Source organism: Idiotropiscis lumnitzeri, chromosome 9 (assembly GCF_059441095.1).
Source record: "Idiotropiscis lumnitzeri isolate Australia: NSW breed Sydney's pygmy pipehorse chromosome 9, RoL_Ilum_1.0, whole genome shotgun sequence".
Lineage (NCBI taxonomy): Eukaryota > Metazoa > Chordata > Actinopteri > Syngnathiformes > Syngnathidae > Idiotropiscis > Idiotropiscis lumnitzeri.
This window is the reverse complement of record NC_142399.1, coordinates 21872800-21896533: the sequence shown is the minus strand read 5'-3', so window position 1 is coordinate 21896533 and position 23734 is coordinate 21872800. Positions and strand designations below refer to the sequence as shown.

The 23734-nt window shown below is 42.9% G+C and overlaps 1 protein-coding gene across 10 annotated transcripts in view; it reads right to left on the bottom strand.

Moving 5' to 3' along the window:
- Positions 1-23734, bottom strand: part of LOC148331436 (rap1 GTPase-GDP dissociation stimulator 1-A) — a 39701-nt gene that overhangs the window by 14774 nt on the left and 1193 nt on the right. For 3 of the 10 annotated variants that reach the window (XR_015845004.1, XM_088304123.1, XM_088304120.1), the window contains exons 2-11: positions 16350-16454; positions 9460-9582; positions 9214-9339; positions 6854-6982; positions 6079-6204; positions 2684-2827; positions 2402-2533; positions 2160-2294; positions 417-542; positions 12-151 (exon numbers count right to left, since the gene is read on the bottom strand). Coding sequence is in view for 9 of the 10 variants with exons in the window: in XM_088304123.1 (XP_088160249.1) it covers positions 12-151; positions 417-542; positions 2160-2294; positions 2402-2533; positions 2684-2827; positions 6079-6204; positions 6854-6982; positions 9214-9339; positions 9460-9582; positions 16350-16454 (1286 nt within the window). In the remaining variant the exon portion in view is untranslated. Of the gene's footprint in view, positions 1-11; positions 152-416; positions 543-2159; positions 2295-2401; positions 2534-2683; positions 2828-6078; positions 6205-6853; positions 6983-9213; positions 9340-9459; positions 9583-11421; positions 11927-12634; positions 13704-15007; positions 15134-15411; positions 15651-16349; positions 16455-23734 lie in introns of those variants that run through there. The other 7 variants (XM_088304121.1, XM_088304122.1, XM_088304128.1 and 4 more) reach the window with 7 other exon arrangements.

Below are 23734 nucleotides of genomic sequence, written 5' to 3'. Positions count from 1 at the left end.
AAACAACTCACTGGCCTGCGGCTGTGCCTTATAAGAGCAGATAAGAAACGACTGGCTTCTCCAGTTAGTCCTATGTGGTTTTTGGCTTCACACCACTCTGTAACCCGACATAGGAGAGTTGCATCAGTTCCCAGTACCAGGGCTGCTTCCTCTGCAAAACACACAAAAGAACAACAAAAAAAATAAATAAATACATAACTCATCTTGTGCATGGTCCATAAAAATAGCTGTTTAATTGTTGAGAGAATTGGTGAAAGGGAATTTGGTGCAAATGGACAGAATGTAACTTTACAAAGAAGTTATAGACCACTTTCCCTGCGACCAAGTGAGGAGGACCCCAGTGAAAGTGACCCACCATTCATTGGAGGATTAATGCATTCAATACTATAAGTGATTATTCACAAATAGATGTTCACCTTGTCCATCAACCATCATGCGTAGCGTACCCAGCAATTTGAATTGAACTGGAGGCATATCAGATCGCAGAAGGCTCTTTATCCTCTTGGCCACGACCTCGTCCATCATGCGTACCTTATTGGGAGCTTCGAAACAGACAGCATTTGCATTTTTTGTATAATTGCTCTCTGCAAAATATAACTAAAATGTACTGAAAACAAGTTGTGTTATTTTTACCAGTTTCTTGTTTTTAGACAAAAGGGTTCCATCATGGAAAATAAAAAAGTACAAAAGTACCAACAGTGAAAATGTGGCTAGAAGGCCTAACTGACACATTGCATTTTGAGAGGATAAGATATATACTGACTGGCAGATTCCAACAATTTGTGACAATTTCTTAGGACTAGCAAATTATTCCAAGGGCAAATTCCTCTCTAACCTCCACTGTGCAGGAAATATGATTGCTGCTAATATGAGATTGTTGCTAACACGTGGACCACAGTTGCTAGAATGGTTAGAGAAGTCACTGATAACAGCAACAATTTGTTTAGTTTGGCAACTCTAAAACCAAGTTGCTGCTCTTGTTCGCTTGCATTGCTGACACACATGGTCATTCAAAATAAAAGCAGTGCATAGTTGACATAATAGTATAACTTTTAAAGGCTGCAGAGACAGTGGACAGGCCGGATATGGCCCACGAGCACTACGTTAGCCACATGTGCTATAAATCTTTAGGTTCATCCAAGAGGTTGGTGGATTGGGGGAAAAAATAGTACCCATCAACAACCTATGATGCTCATCTGAGAACCATAACAAAATCTTTTATGTGCACGCCTCTTTATATACTTTTTATATTCACTAAGCGTCTATACAGCTGTAACAAACTCCATGGGCAGCACGCACAGTTGTCAAATAGCACAAGATAGAGGTTGAATATTAACAAATGGGCAAGTGAAATTTAATTTTAATACTCCACATCATTCACCACTAGATTGTTTGGCAGACATTTGCAGCCAGCGGTGCAAGATATTTTCTGACATCTGAAATAGGGTCTGGCAATGAGTGAAGGTGTCTCCTCCCAGCTCAGGGTACACAAACAGGAAGCCATTGATAGAACCCCTATACCAAAGGGCCAAAATGGCCACACTGATGGATAAATCGTCCACAACTGTCACTATTTGCCTTAATGCTATCAAGATTGCTTTGTTGCTTTACCATAGAGATGGTTTGTATGTGGAAAATTACATGAAATAATGCAATTATGAGTATGCATGTACATCATAATATAAGGGTCTAAATAAGGCCAGTGGATTAGTAGGAGAATGCTGAAGGACCCGTAGCAGACACTTCTATAAAAAGCCACATTTGACCATTCTAAAGTGTAATTCTGTTTTAGTGTAAGAAAACATCAGCCCAAATGGTGTGTGCAAAAATGCCACATCCTCACAAAGGTCGCTGGAATTTGAATTGAACTGAATATATGTGTTTGTGTGTTTTAATATGTGTTCTAATTTCCCGATAGTTTATATTACACCATATGGAAAGCGCTTTGTTCGAGCTCCAGCTGTTGTGAAATGCACCATATAAATAATGTTGTATTGTATTGTATTGTATGGTATTGTATTGTATAATATACTGTATAATACCACCTGTGTCAATATTCTGTAAATCAACCAAATTGTACTTTCACATTTCAGTTTTTCTATGACATGATTAGTGTTTCTTTAATAAATAAAATTCACAAGGATCATTTTAATCAGTACCTGGAATGGCTAAATTTCGTAGTGCGCTCAATCCAGCATGGAGAACAGACACATCTCCTTCGTCAATATGCTGTTCTAACATACTCAAGATGTGAGGAACCACCCCGAGGTCCATCATCTTCACACAATTACTGTCTGGCATGAAAAATAGAACAATAAAAGGAGAAATTATTATTTATTATCATGTGGAAAATGATCTGATACAAATGGTTGAATATGAACTTTACAGAAAAATATTTTACCATTTCTGGCAAAGTTCCCAATAGCCAAGGCTCCGGACAACTGCAGCTGAGTGTTGGAGCTCTGCAGCCAGGACAGAACATCCTGGTACACCATACCTGCGCCTTCACCGAAACACTTTTGCATGGACTCATCTGACACATACACGCACACACACGCACACGCACACCCACACACACACAGTACTTATGTATTGATATCCAACCTTGTAGTATCAAAAAAGCTAAGAGAAAAACATTAAATCAGAGTATTTAAACCAAAGTTTCACCTTGCATAGCACTCACCTCCTAAAAGCAGCGATACAATGAGGTTAGAGGCAATCTTGATACTGCAAAGGGTCTGAGGGTCTGAACATCCCTGAAGACCCCTGATCAGCTCAGACAATGCCTCTGGTACCCCTGATTCAACAAACTGAAACTTCAGTATATCTGTTGGGACAGAACCACTGGTTAACATATGTGTTTTCCTGCACTTGTAACATTAGGCTCTGTGCAGACTGCTGGCAAATGCGACTCAAATCTGATAAATTTTTTTTGCCCGTATGTAACCTATATCAATTCAATCAAGTCTGACCACACAGTTTCTGTCACTTCTGTCTATTTTTTTTTGTAAGTCACCTTCAGATCCTCCGAGAGGCCTTTCCTAAGCTGAATTGTTCATAGGTTGTTATATAATACACCATGTTTTGCGCTTTGTTACAGTTGCGGCTGTTGTGAAATGCCCTATACAACTAAAGATGTTTTTTTATTGTTTTTAAATTTGTAAGTGTTAGCTTGACTTACTTTTTCCCCGAAGACCACCTCTGTCTATCAGGTACGCCCTCAACTGCCTATCTTAAAACAAAGTGCTTTAAAAGGCCACGTTCAGCTGAAGGGTCGGCCTAATCCCTGGAAGTCCGGTGGTCTTTCCAAGTCCAACTTTGAAATTTCAACAAGCCAACTCTGTGCTATTTATCAGAAATTGACGCACACCGGTTAGCACAGTGATACCGCAACAGCACTGCATCTCTGGATGAACAGAATTAAAGCATTCGCCCCACTACGGCTAAATAGACTGCATGCGACCGTGGCAGACAGATCCGGAGAGTGTGACAGCGACACACAGAGATTCCTTGGCTGCCTGGATGGCAGTTGTCCACGATAATGGGGCTTGGTGGAGGTCACAGCATTGGCTACCTGCTCCAAAAGGCAGCAGGCCAATTTCTAATAAATCTCGTCCCTAAAAAAACCTAAATCACAACCAATACTTTTAGGAGGGTGTATTTTAGTGGTGAATTTTAGTGTCCTTTTTACATACACTCTTATGTTATAAACACCAATATTTTGCCAACTCAAGAGTCCCTTTAATGACAAGTGTGGTAGTTTTTCCAATTTTAGCTGGATTTAACATGCACCTATTAATTTATGTTACATACGCAAAATGGGTGACACTGCTGCGAGTTTAAACCCAGTTTGGTTCATTTATCAAAATGATTAACAAACTGACAAGGAAACTCCGCGGAAATGTTGTGTTAGTTGTCCTACTGGAGCTTGGCCAATTTTGTTCACGTTTATTTCTGAAGTCAAAGTAACAAAAAAGAAAAACATGTTCCAATATATGACTGTAAATCTGTGCATATCACACCACATATGCCTGCAGGCATGCATGTCGTAAACTGTGTTACGAGCAGTAACTGGTCAACTCCATGGACCAAGTGTCACAACTTACAATTCAGAAGGTTTTACAAAATTCCAATTCAAAGTTTTTGTTGTTCTTCAGTTGTTGGTGGAGTTGCTATGTTGTCTATTGTTGCTTCGGAAATGAAGAACATTCCTATTCCCTTATTAAACAAGTAAGCTCCCTCCTCGTTCACTGATACATGCAGTCAGCTGAGATCGGCTCCAGCACCCTCCCACAACCATGCACAGGATAAGCGGTGTGGATAATGACAAACGATAAATGGAAGATGTCTCGTTCCCACTTGATAGAGACAGCAACAAAATGTAGAATTGTCACGTGCAAATTTCTTGAAACTGCGTGAGGTTTGTCTCAAAAATCCACAAACGCGCAACAATTCACAAGCAAAATTTTATATTTCTGAATGATAAGTCATGATAAATGCTCACACTACATTAACAAACACATGTAAAAAGTCACTGTCTAATATGCCTTATGTGGCTTAATGTTTGAAAACTATGACCAATCGCCAGCAAAATGTGCACATCTCTATCTATGCCCACATCGAAATATCAAAACAATCAATTCAATATTTTGGATTTAATGGACATTAAAAGTTTTCCTCATGAAGCGATATTAATTCTGATCAAAAACAATGGTGAGGATGGCCATAAAATCTTGAATATTGGAGCAATATTTTTTTAATATTATCAGACGCTAAGGTGGGCGTAGGTAAAGATGTGCATATGAATTTTGGTGGCGATTGGTCGTAGTTCTTTTTACATCAAGTTATAAGTTGTTGTTTTTTAAATGGTGATGCAATTACTGAACACTAATAAAATCCAAAATCATGGAGTGATTGTTTTGATATTTTCAGATAATGATGAAGGCAGGGGTAGAGATGTGCACCCTAGTTTTGGTGGCGATTGGTTGTAGTTTTTTCAGTATTTTCTCTATCATGCATGTCTAAAGGGAAGAAAAAGCTCAATTGTTGTTATTTTCAAAGGTTGAATTGGAACATAAGTAGAGATGTTCACGAGAGATAGAGGAGATGTGAAAAAATAGCGTAGTCATTTAGTTATTGAGGAATAGCTTAAATATTCACTGTTTATCCACTTTTTTTACTTCCCCTACTTGTCTAGTGTACTAATTTGCTAACAGGCAGCCAATCAGAGTGATCATTTATCCTGACAGCACGACCAGATTCTACAATAGAATTGGCCGAACTTGCCCCCAGAACCCCCCAATAACAGCTCCAACTTGACGATGTGGCGCGCTACAGCAAACAGACAGCATGCATTGACTTTCCGTTAGAGGCCTTGAGTCTATTGGGGAATGCGAGCACAGACAGCACTGTCAGGCTGATTTCAACGTCACTCCCCCCAGGGTGTGCACATTTGAAAGTGGGTAAGTGACGCACTTAAGATAATGGGAGAATCTGCATCGCCAAAAAAGTGTGCAGCTTTGCACCTTTTCTGATCACACAGGAAAATATTCCCGCCAGTGACTGTTTTATTTCTTTTGCTACATATTGTGTACTAAAATGTTGAAAAATGAAAATGACAAAAGGCGGGTGACACCCCAAACTGGTTTCCAGCCAATCGCAGGGCACACAAAGACAAACAACCATCCGTGCTCACACTCACACCTAGGGGAAATTTAGAATGTCCAATCAACCTGCCATGCATGTTTTTGGAATGTGGGAGGAAACTGGAGTACCGGAAGAAACCCACGCAGGCACGGGGAGAGCATGCAAACTCCACATAGGAAGGCCACAGCCGGAATTGAACCCACGACTTCTGCACTATGAGGCCATTGTGATAACCTGTAGTTCACCGTGCCACCTATTGCTTTCAGCCTAAACTTATTTTTTTTCTGAAGAATGCATTGATAATTTGTGATGTAGAACATCACCATAACATCCTTAATCTAAATAGTAAATATTTGGGTCCAAACACCTTACCTTAAGTGTATTATTTCTTATTCTCCATTCAAGAGTTCTCAGAAAGTATACACATCATACCATTCTCGGCCAGAGAGGCTAGTATTTCCAGAATGATATGTTGACGTTCAGCATCAGGTGCTCGTTTCAACTGAAATATTAGTACATCTCCCACATCAACTTCAATGAGAGCATCCTTTGCAGAATCTGAAAACACATGGGTTTTGAAAGGAGGTTGACAATGTAATTGGTGATACATATCTGATTACTTTGACGTATTATAGGATATTAAAAGTACCTACGGCCCAGCACAAATCTACGAGACCATCACACAACTAAAGTAAATGCCACATCTTCCCTAAATGAAATCTTCATTCATGTTCTGAACACCACATCGTCAATGCGGTGTAGTGTATTAATATTGAAGTTTGAAATATACGGTTTAAAAGAATACAAAATTTGGTATATTATTGTTTCTTCGTTATCATATAACTTTACATTATTTACTTTCATTCGTGAATGAAAAATTAATTTTAATAATAATAATTTCAGATTAGTTTCTGACTTCTCAGAGAAGCCCGTTGAACAAACTCAAATTTGGGTATAAAAACTGTGTCACTCTGAAATGTCAAGAGCTCAGTGAATAGAAAATAGTCCATACTAAAACATTTTTATGCTAGGTGGTCTAGTATATTTGTTCAGCATTGTATCAGTGTACTACTAAAAACATCATGTAATTAAGACCTTATTTCAACCAACTTAAAACTATATTAGTTTACATAGGAATGCACATTTGTGTTTTTGAATGTAATTTGACCTACTACGTACCAATGGGCCATCATGTATCAATGCTTACCCATGTCTGCCAAATTACAGAGAGCCAGCACACAGACGTTGACCAGGGGATCATTCTCTGGATGTTTCTTCATGATAGACACCAGCTTGAGGATCACACCTGAGTGAACTAACTGATCCTGCTGGTATGCTGTGTGGAGTGAGAGAAATATCGTCATTCAGGATCATTTGCACTGTGACAGAGCATTCTGATAAAAAATTAACAAGGCATTTCAGGAAACTTGGTACATCAGAGGAGTAACAGCAGAGATTTATTTGTTGTGCCTTGTCAATCTGAAGTGCGCCATTAACATAATTAAACAAAATACTTTCAACGCGAGGGACTGATTTTTGTACTTTGCCCAGAAAGCAGTGGTGCACAAAGTAACAGATGATAAAGGGGAGGACCAAGAAAAACAACAGCTGTTGACGACAGAAACATTTTGACCGCCGAAAAGACCATAAAATTGTGATGGCAACGACAACCTCTTGGGGACAGCAGGAAATGCAATGAACAGACGGTACACTAAACGATGAGCAACCATCCATCAGCAAGAAGAATAGGAACTCAAAAATCCTGGGATAAACCTTTATGGATCGATGAGCCAAAGACATTTTAACAAAGCTGAGGATTTTCTCATGAGTTTTGAACAATTGGTGGATGGCCTCCATGTCACAAACAAAGCTGTGAAGTCAACAAGAGTGATGTTTTGGTGGGAATGAGATGGTAGGCTCCTTTAGCGTGCCTGAAAGGATTAAAGTGAAAGGTGAAGGATGTGGAGCTTCAAACTGAATATTTCCTACCACATATCTTCATGCCTTCCACAGTAAAAATAATTGTCATGCAAGACAAGACAAAAAAAAATTAAGCTTTAGTTACTAAAGGTATAAAGGGAGACAAACTAATGCTGTAGCCACTGTCACAGTCTAGTGTGTGAATGTGTGCCCAAATTGACACACATGGGCAGAAGAAGAGACAATGTCACCCGTAACAGATTACGGTAATATTAAACCTACAAGCAAGCAAAAGTTGTAAAAAAAAAAACAGACCACTTTTGAAGACCACTCTGCACAATATGCGCGAGCAGCTCTTGGAAAAAACATTATGGTGAGTTCTTAACAAGCACAGAAGTCCAGTAAAAGAACACCATTCAGACTCAGGGGGCCATTCCTCCCAATCACGCTCTTCCAGTTCTGACTGTCATTGCCCATGTGAACATTAAAGTCCCTGAGCAGAATGAGGGAGTCCCCAGGCGGAGCGCTCTCCAGCACACCCTCCAAGGATTTCAAATAGGGTAGGTACTCGGAACTGCTGTTTGGTGCATATGCACAAATAACAGTCTGGACCCGTCCCCACACCCTAAGGCGGAGGGAGGCTACACTCTCGTCCACCGGGGTGAACCCCAATGTACAGGCCAAACATAAGAAATTTACAACAAAAAAAAAACTCTGTACTGTACCAAAAAATAGAATGGCCAAGAGGTGTGTGCACTACTCACTCAAGCAAAAAAAAAAAAAAACAACAGCCACAGGTATAAATGATAGGATGATAGGACACGCTTCCGAAGCGACGTGCCTATGGCGAACACTAAACTAACACCTTTGCTCAATTACATTTGAAGAGGCTCTCTCCCCTGCTAACATGGCTACAATGTCTGCCCATGCATTGTTTTGATGGGAAAGTTGCCCCTACCAACATTGTCACCACATTGGTGCAATGTTTAACCAGTAAAACCAGCAAGGTGGAAAGACAAAATGAGTTACTGTTTGTTGATGGCGCCACCGCACCATTTACTGCCGTTGTGACGAACTGCTGCCTGTTCTGGAACTAACAGATTTTCAAAGGTACGATACACGGGAGTGTGATGAGAGGACTGGACACTTATTTCCTGTCCATTGAATCTGGGGTCTGTTGGTTCTGGGTCCACTGGATTAAGGGTCGACTGCACTTTTCTGTATTCATGCAATCTTTCATTAAGCATTTTATAATTTTTTTTTTAGTCTTTGAATTTGACCTTGAGGAACATGAAAGGATAATAATAAAATATCCATTCATCCATTATCTAAGCCGCTTATCCTCACTAGGGTCGCGGGGGTGCTGGAGCCTATCCCAGCTGTCTTATGGCAGTAGGCTAGGTACACCCTAGACTGGTTGCCAGCCAATCGCAGGGCACACATAGACGAACAACCATCCGCGCTCACCTAGGGCCAATTTAGAGGGTTCAATCAAACATGTTTTTGGAATGTGGGAAGAAACCGGAGTACCCGGAGAAAACCCACGCAGGCAGGAAGGACGGAATAACCTCTGAACAGTGAGACCATGGTGCCGCGTGCTAATAAAATATATGAAATATATTTATTTCAGTGTGAATGAAAACTTACGGTTGTCAAAGCAAATGCGACCAATTGCTCTGCCAGTATTGAGCAGCATCTCTGGCTCACTACTTTCCAGATGAGGAACCAGCACCTTCACCAAGCCTGCCTCAATACACAAGCCCCTGACTGCACCTAAAAGACAAAAAGATAAAAATGTACCCTCTCAAATTCTAAAACAACCTCCAAAGACATGTTGTAATTTTATGTACAAATTATTCATTGAATACAGTAAAGATTTATACTTTGTCCTACCTTCCCGGGCCATTTCAGCCACCAACAAGGCAACCTGGCAGCTTAGTCTGCTTTTATTTTGTAAAGACTGAGTAAGGATAGGCAGAATCCCACTTTTGGCAATCTGAACAGCAATGTCTTTCTCTGTAGGAATGACAGAAGTGAATTGACTGTGAAATGATTGAAAATGAATGAAGATATAGTAAAAAACAACAATTTGATTGGTGAGATGATGAGTGGATAGCTTGAATGCTGAACATTGCCATTTTTATTCATTTTCTGTTTGAGCAATTTCACCTGTGTTATATTCTGAGCAAATAAGTGTTAAAGATGAATCGATTGGCGTATATGGCACTTGTCACCAGCAGGGTGACCATCGAGTATTTTCTCTACATTTTCCCAAATGGCCAGTTTATTTCCAGGCCAGTGTTGGCCATCAACGGCCTCCAGCGGCCGTACCCCATTGCCAACTACATTTTGTCGCATGACGGCCAAAAGGGAGAGGGAGAGGCGATTTTTTAGTGATGACAGGTTTTCAGCTGCAACAGCCCCCAAACCGAAGACTATAGACTAGGTGAAATTAACCAAGTGGGTGTCTTCAAGCAAGTTCTGCATGACAATAATTACACGACACCCTTTTTGTTAGGCATTTTTCTTCCTGCTCAGTGAACCACATGCGCCAAATCATCATCAATCGTTTCAATTTCTCTGTATAAGGTGCATATGAAAATACAGCTCAGGTTTGATTTTTTTTTTTTTTATGCGTGTGTGTTCCATTTGCTGTGCACTGAGAGGATGAAAGCAGAATCAGAATGAATCCCAATGCCCTTCATTGTCATTTAACTCAGTGTACAATGAGATTAGAGAGCTTTCCGTCTCCAGTGCAAATATGCACATCAATCCTGAAGAAAGATTGCCACATGATGGGGCATTTTTGTTATTCTCCTGAATCTAACTGCTTTGTTTCTCAAGGTCAAGTAATTGTTATATCAATTTATGAATTTATTCTGATAAATATGTATTTAATATTAGTGTTAAGGACTTGTAAATGTTTTGTCAGTTCTAGTAAAGTTGTGTAATTCAATCATTATTGATGTGTGTTACAGCTGCAACAGCTAAAATGCGCTATGAAAATAAAGTTGTATTGTATGGTGATGATTTATCCAACGTTATCTTCTTCTGTGTGCATTGATTGGCAATACCCACACATACACCAACAAATAAGAGCAGCAACATGACTACCAAGTTTTGAAGAAAATGAAACACCCAAAGACATTAAGCTTTTTATTTACCCACCTGAAACCCGCAAACATCTTTGGGTCTGTGTGGTGCTTGTGCACTTCAAATTCACTATCGAACTCTGGATTGAGGACGAAAGGATCCACATCCATGTTCTTACATCTTTATTACTATTTAGAAGGGATGTAAAGATCCAACGAAAATCTATTCTATATCGATATAGACTCCTTAAAATGTGCATCAATATAAAAAAAAAAATAGAATTGATTTGTAACGCCATGTGAAGCAGAGGCCCTCTCTCATGTCTGTGCTGGAAACAAACTGCATACGCACAATTATTAATACGATGTAAACCTCTATTTCATTGCAGCACGGTGGTAATAAACGAACTATTTAAAAAGGAAGCACATTGCGACTGATGACTGATTTAATTTACGACCAGAACGTCTCTGGAAGCTAGCTGTAGTTAGCAAACACAGGCTACTGTGTGCGTCTGATGGAACGTCACACGCGATGTCCCGTTGTGGTGCACTAACATAGTGTCGTGTCTAGTGTGGATTGTGGCGGCATAGTCAACGAACTCTAGTTTATTAAAAACCAAAATGTGTTTTTTATGTACCCCAGTTTTACACCGAAACAGCAAGAGCATATGTGGTAAATCGCAACTATGCACCAAGTGTTGTGTTTAAGAACTCTGACATCTCAGCACTCAAGTGATTATCGAATCACAGGACACGTTCGCACCTTCAATGTAAAGCCTGCGAGACAGTCTCTCTCTCTCTCTCCTCTCTCTCTCTTAATCTCTCTCTCTCTCTCTCTTCTCTCCCTCATCGATTGGGTCTTGATGAGAAACCGTTGTTGCTCTGTTGTTGGCGTCGGCCCACAGAAGTCGTGTTGTAATAAAATCCGCTAAACAAAAATTGCTTGCCGCTGAAGCACAAGGAAAACCAATTCACGAAAAAGCACAAACAAAATAATCAATTAACAAAGAAAACACTTCCGAATGGAATAAGGACATAAATCACAGAAGGCAAAAACGAGAAGTCTAACAATTCGCAGCTTGGGATCATGAGCATGAGCAAGGGGAATCTTCCGACACTGAGTAGACGACATGGAGTCCTTAAGTAGTCGCGTAATCAAGAACATGACGAGTGACAGTTGCGTGGCTGGTGGGCGCGTCTCACCAGCCATGGACCCCATTCAGCTGGACAAAAACAAAAACGGACCATGGCAGTACCCCCCTTCCTCGCCCCCCCCTCCCTTAACGGACGCCTCCTGGCTTGGAAGGATGAGACGCGTGGAAATCCCGAATGAGGGATGGACACACGATCCAGGAGCAGGGGACCCACTGACGCTCCTCCGGATCATAGCCTTCTCAGTCGACCAGGTACTGGAACCCCCTGCCCCTGCGCCTAGAGTCCAATATTTCCCACACCGTGTACACTAGACCACCGTCAATGATTTTTGGAGGAGGAGGAGGTGTGGAAGGAGGAACCAGAGGACACGACGACACAGGGACACATGGAACACCGCACGGCTCTTCATGGTGGGGTGCAGTTTGAGCCTGACTGACACCGGGTTAATGAGTGCCTCCACCTCGAATGAACCCACGAACCGCGGGCCAAGTTTACGGGACGTTCCTGCCGGGTTGAGATCGCGCGTTGACAACCACACTTTATCGCCCACTTGGTAGACCGAGGCCGGGTGTCGATTGCGCTCGGCAATGCAGAACAAGGCCGCCCTGGCCTACCTCCAGATGCGATTTGCCCGCTTAAGATGGAGCTGGACAGACGGAACCTCCACCGCCCCCTCCTGGGACCAAAATAGTGGCGGCTGGTAGCCATAGGCGGACATGAAGGGAGAGCGCCCCGTGGCAGACGAGACCAGCGTGTTGTGTGCATATTCCACCCAGGGCAGATGGTCGGCCCACGAGGATGGCCGATGGAGGCACACGCACCACAGGGCAACTTCCGGACCGGATTCGTCCACTCCGACTGACCATTGGACTGAGGGTGGCATGGCAGGCTCGACGTAACCCCCAGGGACCGGCAGAAGCGCTTCCACGCCCGGGACACGAACTGTAGACCTCGGTCGGACACTAAGTCAGCCGGGATTCCATGAAGCCTGAAAGCATGAAGCACAAGTAAGTTGTCCGTCTCTATCGCAGACGCAAGTTTAGGCAAGGTGACAAAGTGAGCGGATTTGGAGAAGCGATCCACAATGGTGAGTATGCCGGAGTTGCCACGAGAGGCAGGCAGACCAGTGACAAAGTCCAGGGCTATGTGTGACCACGGTCGTAGGGGTGTTGGCAATGGGTGCAACAATCTCGCTGGAGACTGATGCGACGCTTTACCCGATGCGCAGGTGGGGCAGGCCTTGACAAAGTCCGTGACATCATTCCCCAACTCTGGCCACCAAAAACATTGGGCAATGAGCCAGAGGGTACGACGATGGCATGCCACCTTGGAGGAGTGGCCCCACTGTAACACCTCAGAGCGAAGTTGAGCCGGCACAAACAACCGGACTGCTGGGCACCCAGACGGGATCTCTGCATCGTCCTGTGCCCCCCTGGATCCTTTGTTCTATCTCCCACTGCAAGGATCCCACCATACAATGGTCTGGCACCACGTTGTCAGGTCCGGGCCTCTCCTCCACCGAATCATGGACGCGTGACAGGGCATCTGGCTTGGTGTTCTTGGAACCAGGGCGATATGTTAGGGTGTAATTATATCGGCTCAGCAGTAGGGACCAATGTGCTTGGCGGGGATTATGTCTCTTTATAGTCCGGATGTATGAGAGATTCTTATGATCAGTGTACAGGGTGAACGGTTCTATGGAGCCCTCCAGCCAGTGTTTCCATTCTTGTAATGCTAGGACCAACACCAACAGTTTCAGATTACCCACGTCGTAGTTTGCTTTGGCCGAACTAAGCCGGCGGGAAAAGAAGACGCAGGGATGGAGTCTCTGGTCGACTGGAGAATGCTGAGATAACGCCTCCCCCACTCCTGAATCAGAAGCGTTCACCTCTACGATAAAAGGAAATTCAGGGTTAGGATGACGCAATACAGGCGGGTTCGTGAAGGCTCGTTTGAGAACATGGAAAGCGGTTTCAGCTCCTTGATCCCACCTAAAGGGTGTCTTGACAGATGTGAGGCGAGTGAGGGGTTATGCTTGGCGGCTGTAATTCTTAATGAACTGGCGGTAAAAGTTCGCGAAACCCAGGAAACACTGCAACTATTCACAGTTAGTGGGTGTCGGCCATTCTACCACGGCACGGGTCTTGGCCGGATCGGCCTTAATCTGCCCTTTCTCGACTATAAAGCCTAAGAACTGAACTGAATTTTTGTGAAACTCGCACTTTTGCGCCTTGACGTACAATTTGTTTTCAAGTAAGCGTTGCAAGACGGCCCGGACGTGTCGTTGGTGTTCCTCTGCGGAACGCGAGAAAATGAAAATGTCATCAAGATAAACAAAACAACAGACGTTCAACATATCTCTTAAGACGTCATTGATGAAACTCTGAAACACTGCGGGAGCATTGGTCAATCCGAAAGTCATTACCAGATATTCGAAATGCCCTAAGGACGTCTTGAAAGCTGTCTTCCATTCATTTCCCTTGCGTATTCTCACCAAATGGTAAGCACTATGCAAATCTAATTTGGAAAACACGGTTGCGGATTGCAACGGAGCAAAAGCTGAGTCCAGCAACGGAAGCGGATAGCGATTCTTAACTGTGATATCATTCAGGCCCTTGTAAGACACACAAAGGCGTAGTGTCTTATCTTTCTTCTCTACGAAAAAAAAATCCCAATCCCACGGGGGATTTTGAAGGCCGAATCAACCCCGCAGCAAGGGAGTTGGTGATATACTCTTTCAAATCTGCTTGCTCGGGCTGGGATACCTTATACAAGCGAGCAGAAGGAAGCGTCGAGTTAGGAACGAGCTCGATGGCGCAATCATATGGTCGGTGAGGAGGTAAGGATTAAGCACGATCTTTGCTGAAAACAGAGCAGAGATCATGGTAAACTTCAGCAACATTATCTAAGAAAATAATTTCAGGTGGCGTGGCACGGAAACTCAGCCCTTCTTCAACCGAGCGTAAACAATGAGCATAACAGTAAGGGCTCAAATTTTCAATTGACAGCCTATCCCATGCTATCACCGGATTGTGAGTCTTCAACCAGGGTAACCAAAGAACAATCGGGGCCGCTCTGGAGGGCATGACAAAAAAGGACTTCAGATTGGAACCCGATATAGCTTGTGAGTGCAAACTACCTATGCGGGTCTCTAAGTTTTCGTAACGTTGGGCCAGCTGGCCAACTGCACTTACGGAGATCCGCAAGTTCAGTCTCCTGCTGTCCCACCATTCATCCTTGGCTGGCAAAAGCCTTGTAAATCTTTTCCGTGTCCGCAGAATCCATGGTCGGAAGATTCTGTTATGCTTTTCCAGAATCTTCTGGAAAAAGGTAAAGACTCTTTAAAGCGCAGACACAGAAAATGAATGTAACAAAGATATTTATTTTACAAAAGTATAATTGGTACGCGAGACCGACAAAGTGCAACAAAGGACGCTGGTGGAAAAACACATCAGGAAAATAATGAAGGGAATGAAAAACGCTTGCAAAAGGCAAGGAACAAAAAACGAAACGAAAATCGCTTGCTGCTAAAGGACGAGGAAAACCAATTCACGAAAAAGCACAAATGAAATAATCAATTATCAAAGAAAACACTTACAAATGAAATAAGGACATAAACCACGGAAGGCAAAAACGAGACGTCTAACAATTCGCAGCTTGGGATCATGAGCATGAGCAAGGGGAATCTTCCGACACTGAGTAGTCGGCATGGAGTCCTTAAGTAGTCGTGTAATCAAGAACATGACGAGTGACAGGTGCGTGGCTGGTGGGCACGTCTCTCCAGCCATGACGACATGACCCGGAATGAAGCGCTGGAAGGAAACGCCCCCACTCCAGCTGGACAAAAACAAACATAAACATGACAGGACAAAAACGGACCAGGACAGAAGCAAAACAAAACGTTTTGGATTAAGGCAAAATAAAAACAAAATTTAAAATCAATTCAAGTGATGATTTTAGTTTTCTCCAGCACAGTGCATTGCGCCTATTTTATACAGATAATTTCAGTCCCTTAAACAATAAGCCGTCATGCGCTGAAACGTAATTGTTGAAAGGGGGGCGAGGCGTTGTTGTGGGCCAGGATCGGCACAGAAATAAACCGGCCATTCAGGAAAATTCATGTTCATGTCACATTCACATATTGAGCTGACCTCATAGCTGCTTGAAGGCCAGTGACATGATTTTAAAATTATAATAATGATAATGGTAAGAATGCGTCCAATTAATCTATTTCTACGACTCAGAGGGTTTTGATGCTCGCTGTTGTCATTTTCATGAATGAAATATGATGACCAGAGGTGGGCGTTGCGTTACTACTCATCCACGGTCAGGCACATCGGTTTGGGGGTGTCTTCATAGACCACATGCAAAGGTGACAGGGTCTGGTGCTTAGATGGATTCATTCTTTTTCCATTAATTTTTTAATGGTTTAATTTGCCGTGGTTCGTGACCATTTCAGTTGGAGTTGCAGACTGAATTATGTTCCTGAACTGAAGTTCCACAGTGTATGGTTTGTGTGAGTTACTTTTAACTTACGCTTTCCTAGCAGAGCACCCAGAATTGTGTCCAAATGAGGTTTCAATTCCTCTTCAATGAGTTCTGTACTCACACTGATAGCCTGGAGTGCATCAGTCAGCGAGTCTATAAAACACAATCACAAACATAGACCAACAACACAAGTCAAGAAAACACACGAAAAGAGAAAGTGTGTTAAAAAAAATAAAATAAATCTTCACAAACACAGTGATGATAAGCGTTTTTCACCCAAAAATAGGGAACCCCTCCCAAAAAACTCAAACTACAGACGACGGCTGGTAGCTTCGGCGTTAGCTGCTATTTTTGCCGCGTTGCTAGGATATGGCTCCGGACGGCACGTTCGGCAACGGAAAAGAACAGTAAAGAGAGGAACTTCAAGCTGATGTCCTGAACGTTAAGAAACCAGGGATTCATCAGCTGAGATGGCGACCACGTTGCAGTTATCCACCCAGGAGCCATTTGACTTTTCCTGTCCGTCAGGTTTGCCAAAGTGGATCAGAAGATTTGAAAGGTTTCGTATTGCAACTGCGTTAAATGGAAAAACTGATGAATATCAGGTAAACTCACTGCTGTCTGCGATGGGAGACGCAGCTGATGACGTTTTAGCGGTTTTGCCGTTAACTGCTGAAGATAAGAAGCACTATGAAGCTGTTAAAGCAGCATTTGAAAACCACTACGTGGGAAACGTCATTTTTAAACGAGCACAATTCAACTCCAGATGTCAAAAGATGGCGAGCAGGCTGAGTCATTTATCACAGCAGTATATAAACTAGCAGAAAATTGTGGATTTGGAGTGCTTAAAGAGGAATTTATACGGGACCGGATTGTCGTTGGAATTAAGGACAAAATACTGTCAGAACAGCTACAAATGGACTCAGAGTTAACACTGTCCAAAGCTATACAAAAAGTCAAGCATAGTGAAACTGTGAAGATGCAGCAAACGATTTTACACAGCAAAACTCCAACTAAGCAAGTACCAAGGAAGGAGTGCAGCCAGTGCGATTGCAAGAACAAACACTCTTGGAAAGATTGTCCAGCCGAGATGTACAGTGGAGAAAATGCCAGAAAAAGGGCATTTTGCTGTAATTTGTCACAGTAGTGAAGCTGTAGGACTAAGGGAAGTCACAGAAAACCAAGATGATTCAGACAGTGAGGAATGTGTGTTCTTGGGCGAGATTGATACAGTGAAGTCGAAGCCCTGGGTTAAAAAGGTCAAGTTAAATGGGGAAAATATTCAGTTTAAACTTGACACAGGGGCAGATGTTACGTCCATGCCCGTGAGACTGTACAAACCCGAAAGGGATGGTAAACTACTCCCATCTAAAAAGAAACTCCTTGGGCCAGCTCGTTACCCACTTGAAGCAAAGGGTTGCTTTAGGGCACAGTTGGCAGCAAAAGGTCGTTGCACATCTCAAGACGTCTACCTAGTTTCAGGTTTAGTCCAGCCACTGTTAGGTAGACCAGCTTGTGAGGCGTTGGGGTTAGTTTACAGGGTGGACGCAGTCAAAGACACTGAGATAGATTTTAGGGCAGCATACCCAACAGTGTTTCGGGGTTTGGGCAAGTTGAAGGAGCCTTATCGCATTGAGCTAGAGCAAGGAGCCATACCTGTTTCTTTCTGCCCCACGACGTGTTCCTCTTCCCCATCGGGATACAGTCAGGGAAGAAATAATGAGGATGGAAGAAATGGGAATTATTTAAAAAATAACTGAGCCTACAGAATGGTGTTCTGGCATTGTTGTTGTTCCCAGACCAGGAAACAAGCCACTCAGAATATGCGTGGATCTCACTCCCCTGAATAATGTAGTGAAAAGAGAACGGCATATTCTTCCTGCAGTGGATCAGTCTCTTGCTATAATGAAAGATGCCAAAGTGTTTACAAAGTTGGATGCTCGCTCTGGATTTTGGCAAGTCCCGCTCGCTTTGGAGTCACGGCCACTCACAACTTTCATCACGCTGTTTGGGAGGTACCATTTTAACCGCCTTCCTTTTGGCATAGCATCGGCACCAGAACATTTCCAAAGGAGGATGTCGCAGATGCTGGAAGAGTTGGATGGAGTAATCTGTCATGCTGATGATGTGCTTGTATATGGCAGAGATAGGCAGGAGCATGACCAGAGATTGGATCGTGTGCTTCAAACCTTCCAGAAGGAGGGCCTCACTCTTAATGAGAAGGGTGAGTTCACTAAAAGCGAGATCTAGTTTGTTGGACACAAGGTCTCAGATAAAGGCATTGAGGCTGCCCCGCAAAAGGTGAAGGCTATCCAGCAGCTCCCACAGCCAAAATGTGTGGAAGATGTGCGACGTCTCATGGGCATGGCAAACTACCTCGCCAACTTTATGCCAAAGCTGGCTACCACGACTACACCGCTTAAGGAGCTGCAAAAGGGGAGAAATGAATGGATTTGGGCTGAGCCACAGGAAACAGCGTTCCAGAAACTTAAGGAGATACTGAGCTGTCCTGAGTTGCTCGCTCAGTACTCCAATACCGCAGAAACAAGAGTTGCTTCAGATGCATCACCTATTGGAGCTGTACTCACACAAAAACATTCAGACGACACGTGGCGACCAGTGACATACATTTCAAGAGGACTAACAGACACTGAGAGGCGCGATGTGCACATAGAAAAAGAAGCGCTTGCTGTCACGTGGGTGTGTGAGAGACTTTCATCTTATCTCATGGGGCTACAATTCGCTCTGGTAACAGACCACAAATCCCTGGTCCCTCTTTTGAGCACAAGAGAATTGGATGACCTTCCACCGCGCATCTTAAGATTCAGGCTTAGGTTGCTGCGCTTTACTTTCAAGATCATCCATGTTCCGGGAAAAACCCTAGTCACAGCTGACGCGCTGTCACGCGCTCCAGTTGGAAGTCCGCCCTCTGCAGGAGATCTACAGTTGGAAAAAGGCGTGGAGGTTTTCGTGGACACTCTTGTTAGCTGTCTTGCAGCTATGGACAAAAGGCTGGAAGAGATAAGGTCCGCACAGGAAAAAGATGGGCTGTGCAGGAAAATAAGGGACTATTACTGTGTAGGTTGGCCAGAGAAATGCAAGCTAGACCCAGAGCTCAAAGTGTAATGGCCACACAGGATGGACTTAAATGTGTGTCGCAGTCTTCTCATGAAAGGAGAAAGACTTTTGATCCCACCACTTTTGAGAGCGGACATTCTGCAACGTCTGCATGTAGGCCATCAGGGGATTTCCAAATGCAGAGCAAGAGCCAAGGAATCTGTATGGTGGCCCGGCATCTCGGTATCGATAGACAAAGTGGTGGGTGATTGTGAAACATGCAGAAAATACAGAATACAGAACCGGGAACCATTGTTAACCACTCCACTTCCGGACCGCCCGTGGCAGAAGGTTGGAATGGATCTGTTCGAATGGTGAAATAAGCATTATATTTTGATTGCTGACTTTTTTCAAGGTACATTGAAGTTGCACAACTAAAACATGACCGCAGAAGTCACTATCAAGGCTGTCAAGGAGACCTTTGCTCAACACGGAACTCCAGAGACGGTGATATCGGATAACGGACCACAGTTTTCATCTGAGCAGTTTAAACAGTTTGCGAAAGAGTTCCAGTTCACCCATGTCACAAGCAGCCCCCATTACCCCCTGGCCAATGGAGAGGCCGAACGTGCAGTCCGCACAGTCAAGGACCTGTGGAAAAAAGACATGGATCTTCACAGGGCGCTGTTGGCATATAGGGCCACCCCTCTGGAACACGGGTTCTCGCCTGCTCAGCTTTTAATGGGAAGAAACCTGTGCACGACCTTGCCTCAATTTACTACCTAGCTGGATCCCAAGTGGCCGGACTGGCTGACCTTTCGGAAGAAGGAGTAAGAACGGAGGCTTGAGCAGGAAAAACACTACAATCGGAGACACTGGACACGACCACTCACACAACTAACAACGGGACAGAAAGTTTGGATTACATTGGAAGCGTCTTCAGTACATGGACCTGCCAACACTCCCAGATCCTACATGGTAGAGACTGACAGTGGGATTCTCAGGAGAAACCGAAGTCACCTTAGACCGACAGGGACTATTACGAGGTTCGGTCGTGTCGTGAGGCCTCGTGATAGATTGGATTTGTGAATGATGTTGATTGTTCATTTAAATGGAAAGCAAGTAGTTTAAAATGCTGTCAAGAACAATAAAAAGAAAAAAATATGGTGTTTCTGTCAATGTTTAGAACAGAAAGAAAATGTTTACATTACTTTAATGGTTATGCAAATTATGCCTGTTTACGTGTAGGATTACGTTCAACTAAAAGGAGGAGGTGTAGTAATAGGTAATTGGGACTACATGTCCCATCCTACTTTGTATTGAAGTGTGGTGAAAGGAACTTCCAGGTGATGACTAAACGAAGTGTTAGCAAGAATTCACCGTGTCTCGTGTGATTATTATACACTCTCGTCTTGTTGTACAAATGAGGAAATGCACTATTGGTGAAATCGGTCCACTCATTTTCACATCGAAGGGATGTCGGCGTAAAAATGTTACCATGTTTGTTGTGCTTCCACGAGCTACTTTATGCGTTGTGTGACACTTGCGACCTATTGTTGAAGTTATAGTCCACGACACGCTTTTCATCTGGTGCATACTTGAAAACTAATTTTCCTCCAAATGCTAGACGTGAAGTTTGGTGGAGCTTCTTCCACTTCAGGTATGCTTGTAATCATGTTGCAACCACTCGCGAGCTTCCCATGCAGCTTGGGCTAAAATGAGTGTGGGAGGGGCAGTAACGTAAAGTGAATGGCTTTGTGCTTGCCAATGCAGCATATAAAAAGGCACAGTAGACAGCGCTGCTCCTCATCGTCATAACATTTTGCGTATTGTTCGCTCCAGTGCGCACCGAACCGTGACAACTGTATCGAACGATTCAATACATATATATATATATATATATATATATACGACTTTTTTTTTTCAGACAGAAAAAAACTTTTTTCTGGTTGAAAGCAAAACAGTCTTACCTCACTGACAGTTTCGGCTGTCACTTCAGCTATCGTCAGTGCTGTTTCACTTCCATGTGACGTGTATTAAAACAGCTGATCGGGTCCGGGAACCTTCAAATTAAGGCTCACAGACGCGATCAAAACTGCGCTCTGTATTGTGTTGAATTGTATTGTATTATATGTAATTACATTACGTGTGACAAAGATTTGATTTGACATGTTCTGAAATTACTTCACACATGGTTTTTAAATAAACTTATACCACATAAGTACAATTTACTTAAAAACTCTCCTTGGATAATATATTTTGAATTTTTGAGCGAAAAAAAACTACTACTTTTTTTTTAATGATTTGATTGTCTAAATCAGGGATGTCCAAACTTTTTGCATGTTGTAAAATGTGGGTGGGGGGCGACCTCGGCTGACATTCACTATATAAACAACAATATATTCAAACACATTTTAGCAAGCGATTCTGTGTTTCACATTTGCTTTTTTATTTTCATTTAAACCATCAAACATGTATTTTGGTTCATTTGAAACATGAATATCACATGCAATTGAATATTTGCTTAACTTTTTTTTCTTAAACAGAAGTAATTATACTCTTGAGTGCAAATAATATTTGAACATGGATTATATCATCATGGGAGTTCAATGTTCACAGAATTTTTGAATGACAGAAATGATTATCCACAAGTGCAGGACTAATTTGATATATATGACATATCAAATATAAATGTTGATTGAACATTTTATTCTGGAATGAAAACCGACAACTTGTCTGAATTTGTGACTGAACAAAACAAAATTAAGTCAGAGAGTTATTTAAATGACAAATGACTTGCCTGCATGAATGTGACGGGTGATGCTGAGATCTGGACTGCAGCACAAAGGCCAGGTCTGGTTCAAAGGCAGAGGTATTGATGCGCAAGATGTCTCGCAGGTGAGAGTCTGTGAGCCGTGTCCTCACACGACTCTGATTTAAGTTCATAACCGAGAATGTCTTTTCACACAAACAAGCTCAGCATTTTCTTAGCAAACTCTCGAATCTCTCTAAACCTGCCTTTAACCAGCTGTCGGTAAAAGTTGTCGAGAGAAAGTTGCTGGTGCCGACTGCGGCTCTCGGCGTCACACTGCAGCTCAATGAGCTCCAGCTGTAAATGGGCTGGAACATTGTCTGTGTCCACTAGTGATGGGTCCAACGACACCGAGGCGTCGATATGCGCGCCGAGCTTCCAGGGCAAACCCCGTGTCGGTGCGCGTACTGCTTTGAGAAAGTCACGTGACCACTACCAGAATCGTGTCGACACAGCGGTCGCGCGCCAAACTGTGTTCATAAGGAAGCGCATCTGTCAACAGGATGGACGCTCAAAACAAGCATCGAGTTATTGGCGCGTTACTTTGCATTAAATATCCGCAAGATGGAAGACATCACTGTTGATGCGCACTCAGAGGTGCTGCGCTATATGTCAGCAGGACACGTTGCACGTACGGAAGACCCGCTCTTATACTGGAAGTCCATGGAGGCAACGTTCCCTCACCTATTTATATTAGCCACACAGGCGTTGTGCACACCGGCCTCTCCAGTGCCTTGTGAGAGGATCCTCTCAAAGGCGGTGGAAATTGCCTCAAAAAAAGAAATAGACTGAATAACAAAACGCTGGAGAAACTCATTTTTTGGAATAAAAATCTTTAATTACAATGAGTCCATTGTCATTCACAACACTTTTACTTGGGCATTCAGACAGATGTTCTCTTAATTTATCAACCGCGTCTCGAATATCAAAGATTTTTTTATGAAATTGCGTGTATGTAAAAATAATGTGAAAGCAAATGCCTAATCAGAATCAGAAATCCCTTTGTCATTGTACTCAAGTGTGCAACGAGATTAGAGAGCTCCCCTCTCCAGTGCAATACAACAATAATTCAGTTAAATATATAAATTAGATAAGAGAATAATTAGTGCGATGGAAAGTAATACGAAATAGGATATATAAAAACACATCACGTCGCTAATCAATGGAATTGGATAAAATTAGTTTGACAGATCAGTGTCAGATGACCCTGTCAAATGTTTCCTGCAAGTCCACCAGGTGTCAGTATTCAGCAACACAGTGTCAACACAGTGTCAATACATTGTGTCACTGTGTCGAAACGATACAGGATGCCTCATCTACCCATCACTAGTGTCCACGGAGAAAGGTGATGAAAAAAGAGAGATATCCTTCTCAATAGCTGCAAAATCCCAAAAGCGTCGTGTGAACTTTTCAGCCAAAGATTTCATATCTGATGCGTACCTCTTCGTTTGCGCACTGATATTGCTCTCAGTCAACTTTCCTTTTTTTTGTTATTGTTGCCATTTTATAAATTGGGGGTAAAGGTCACCCTTGGTGATGTTGCGCAGTGATACTGCCTCTAGTG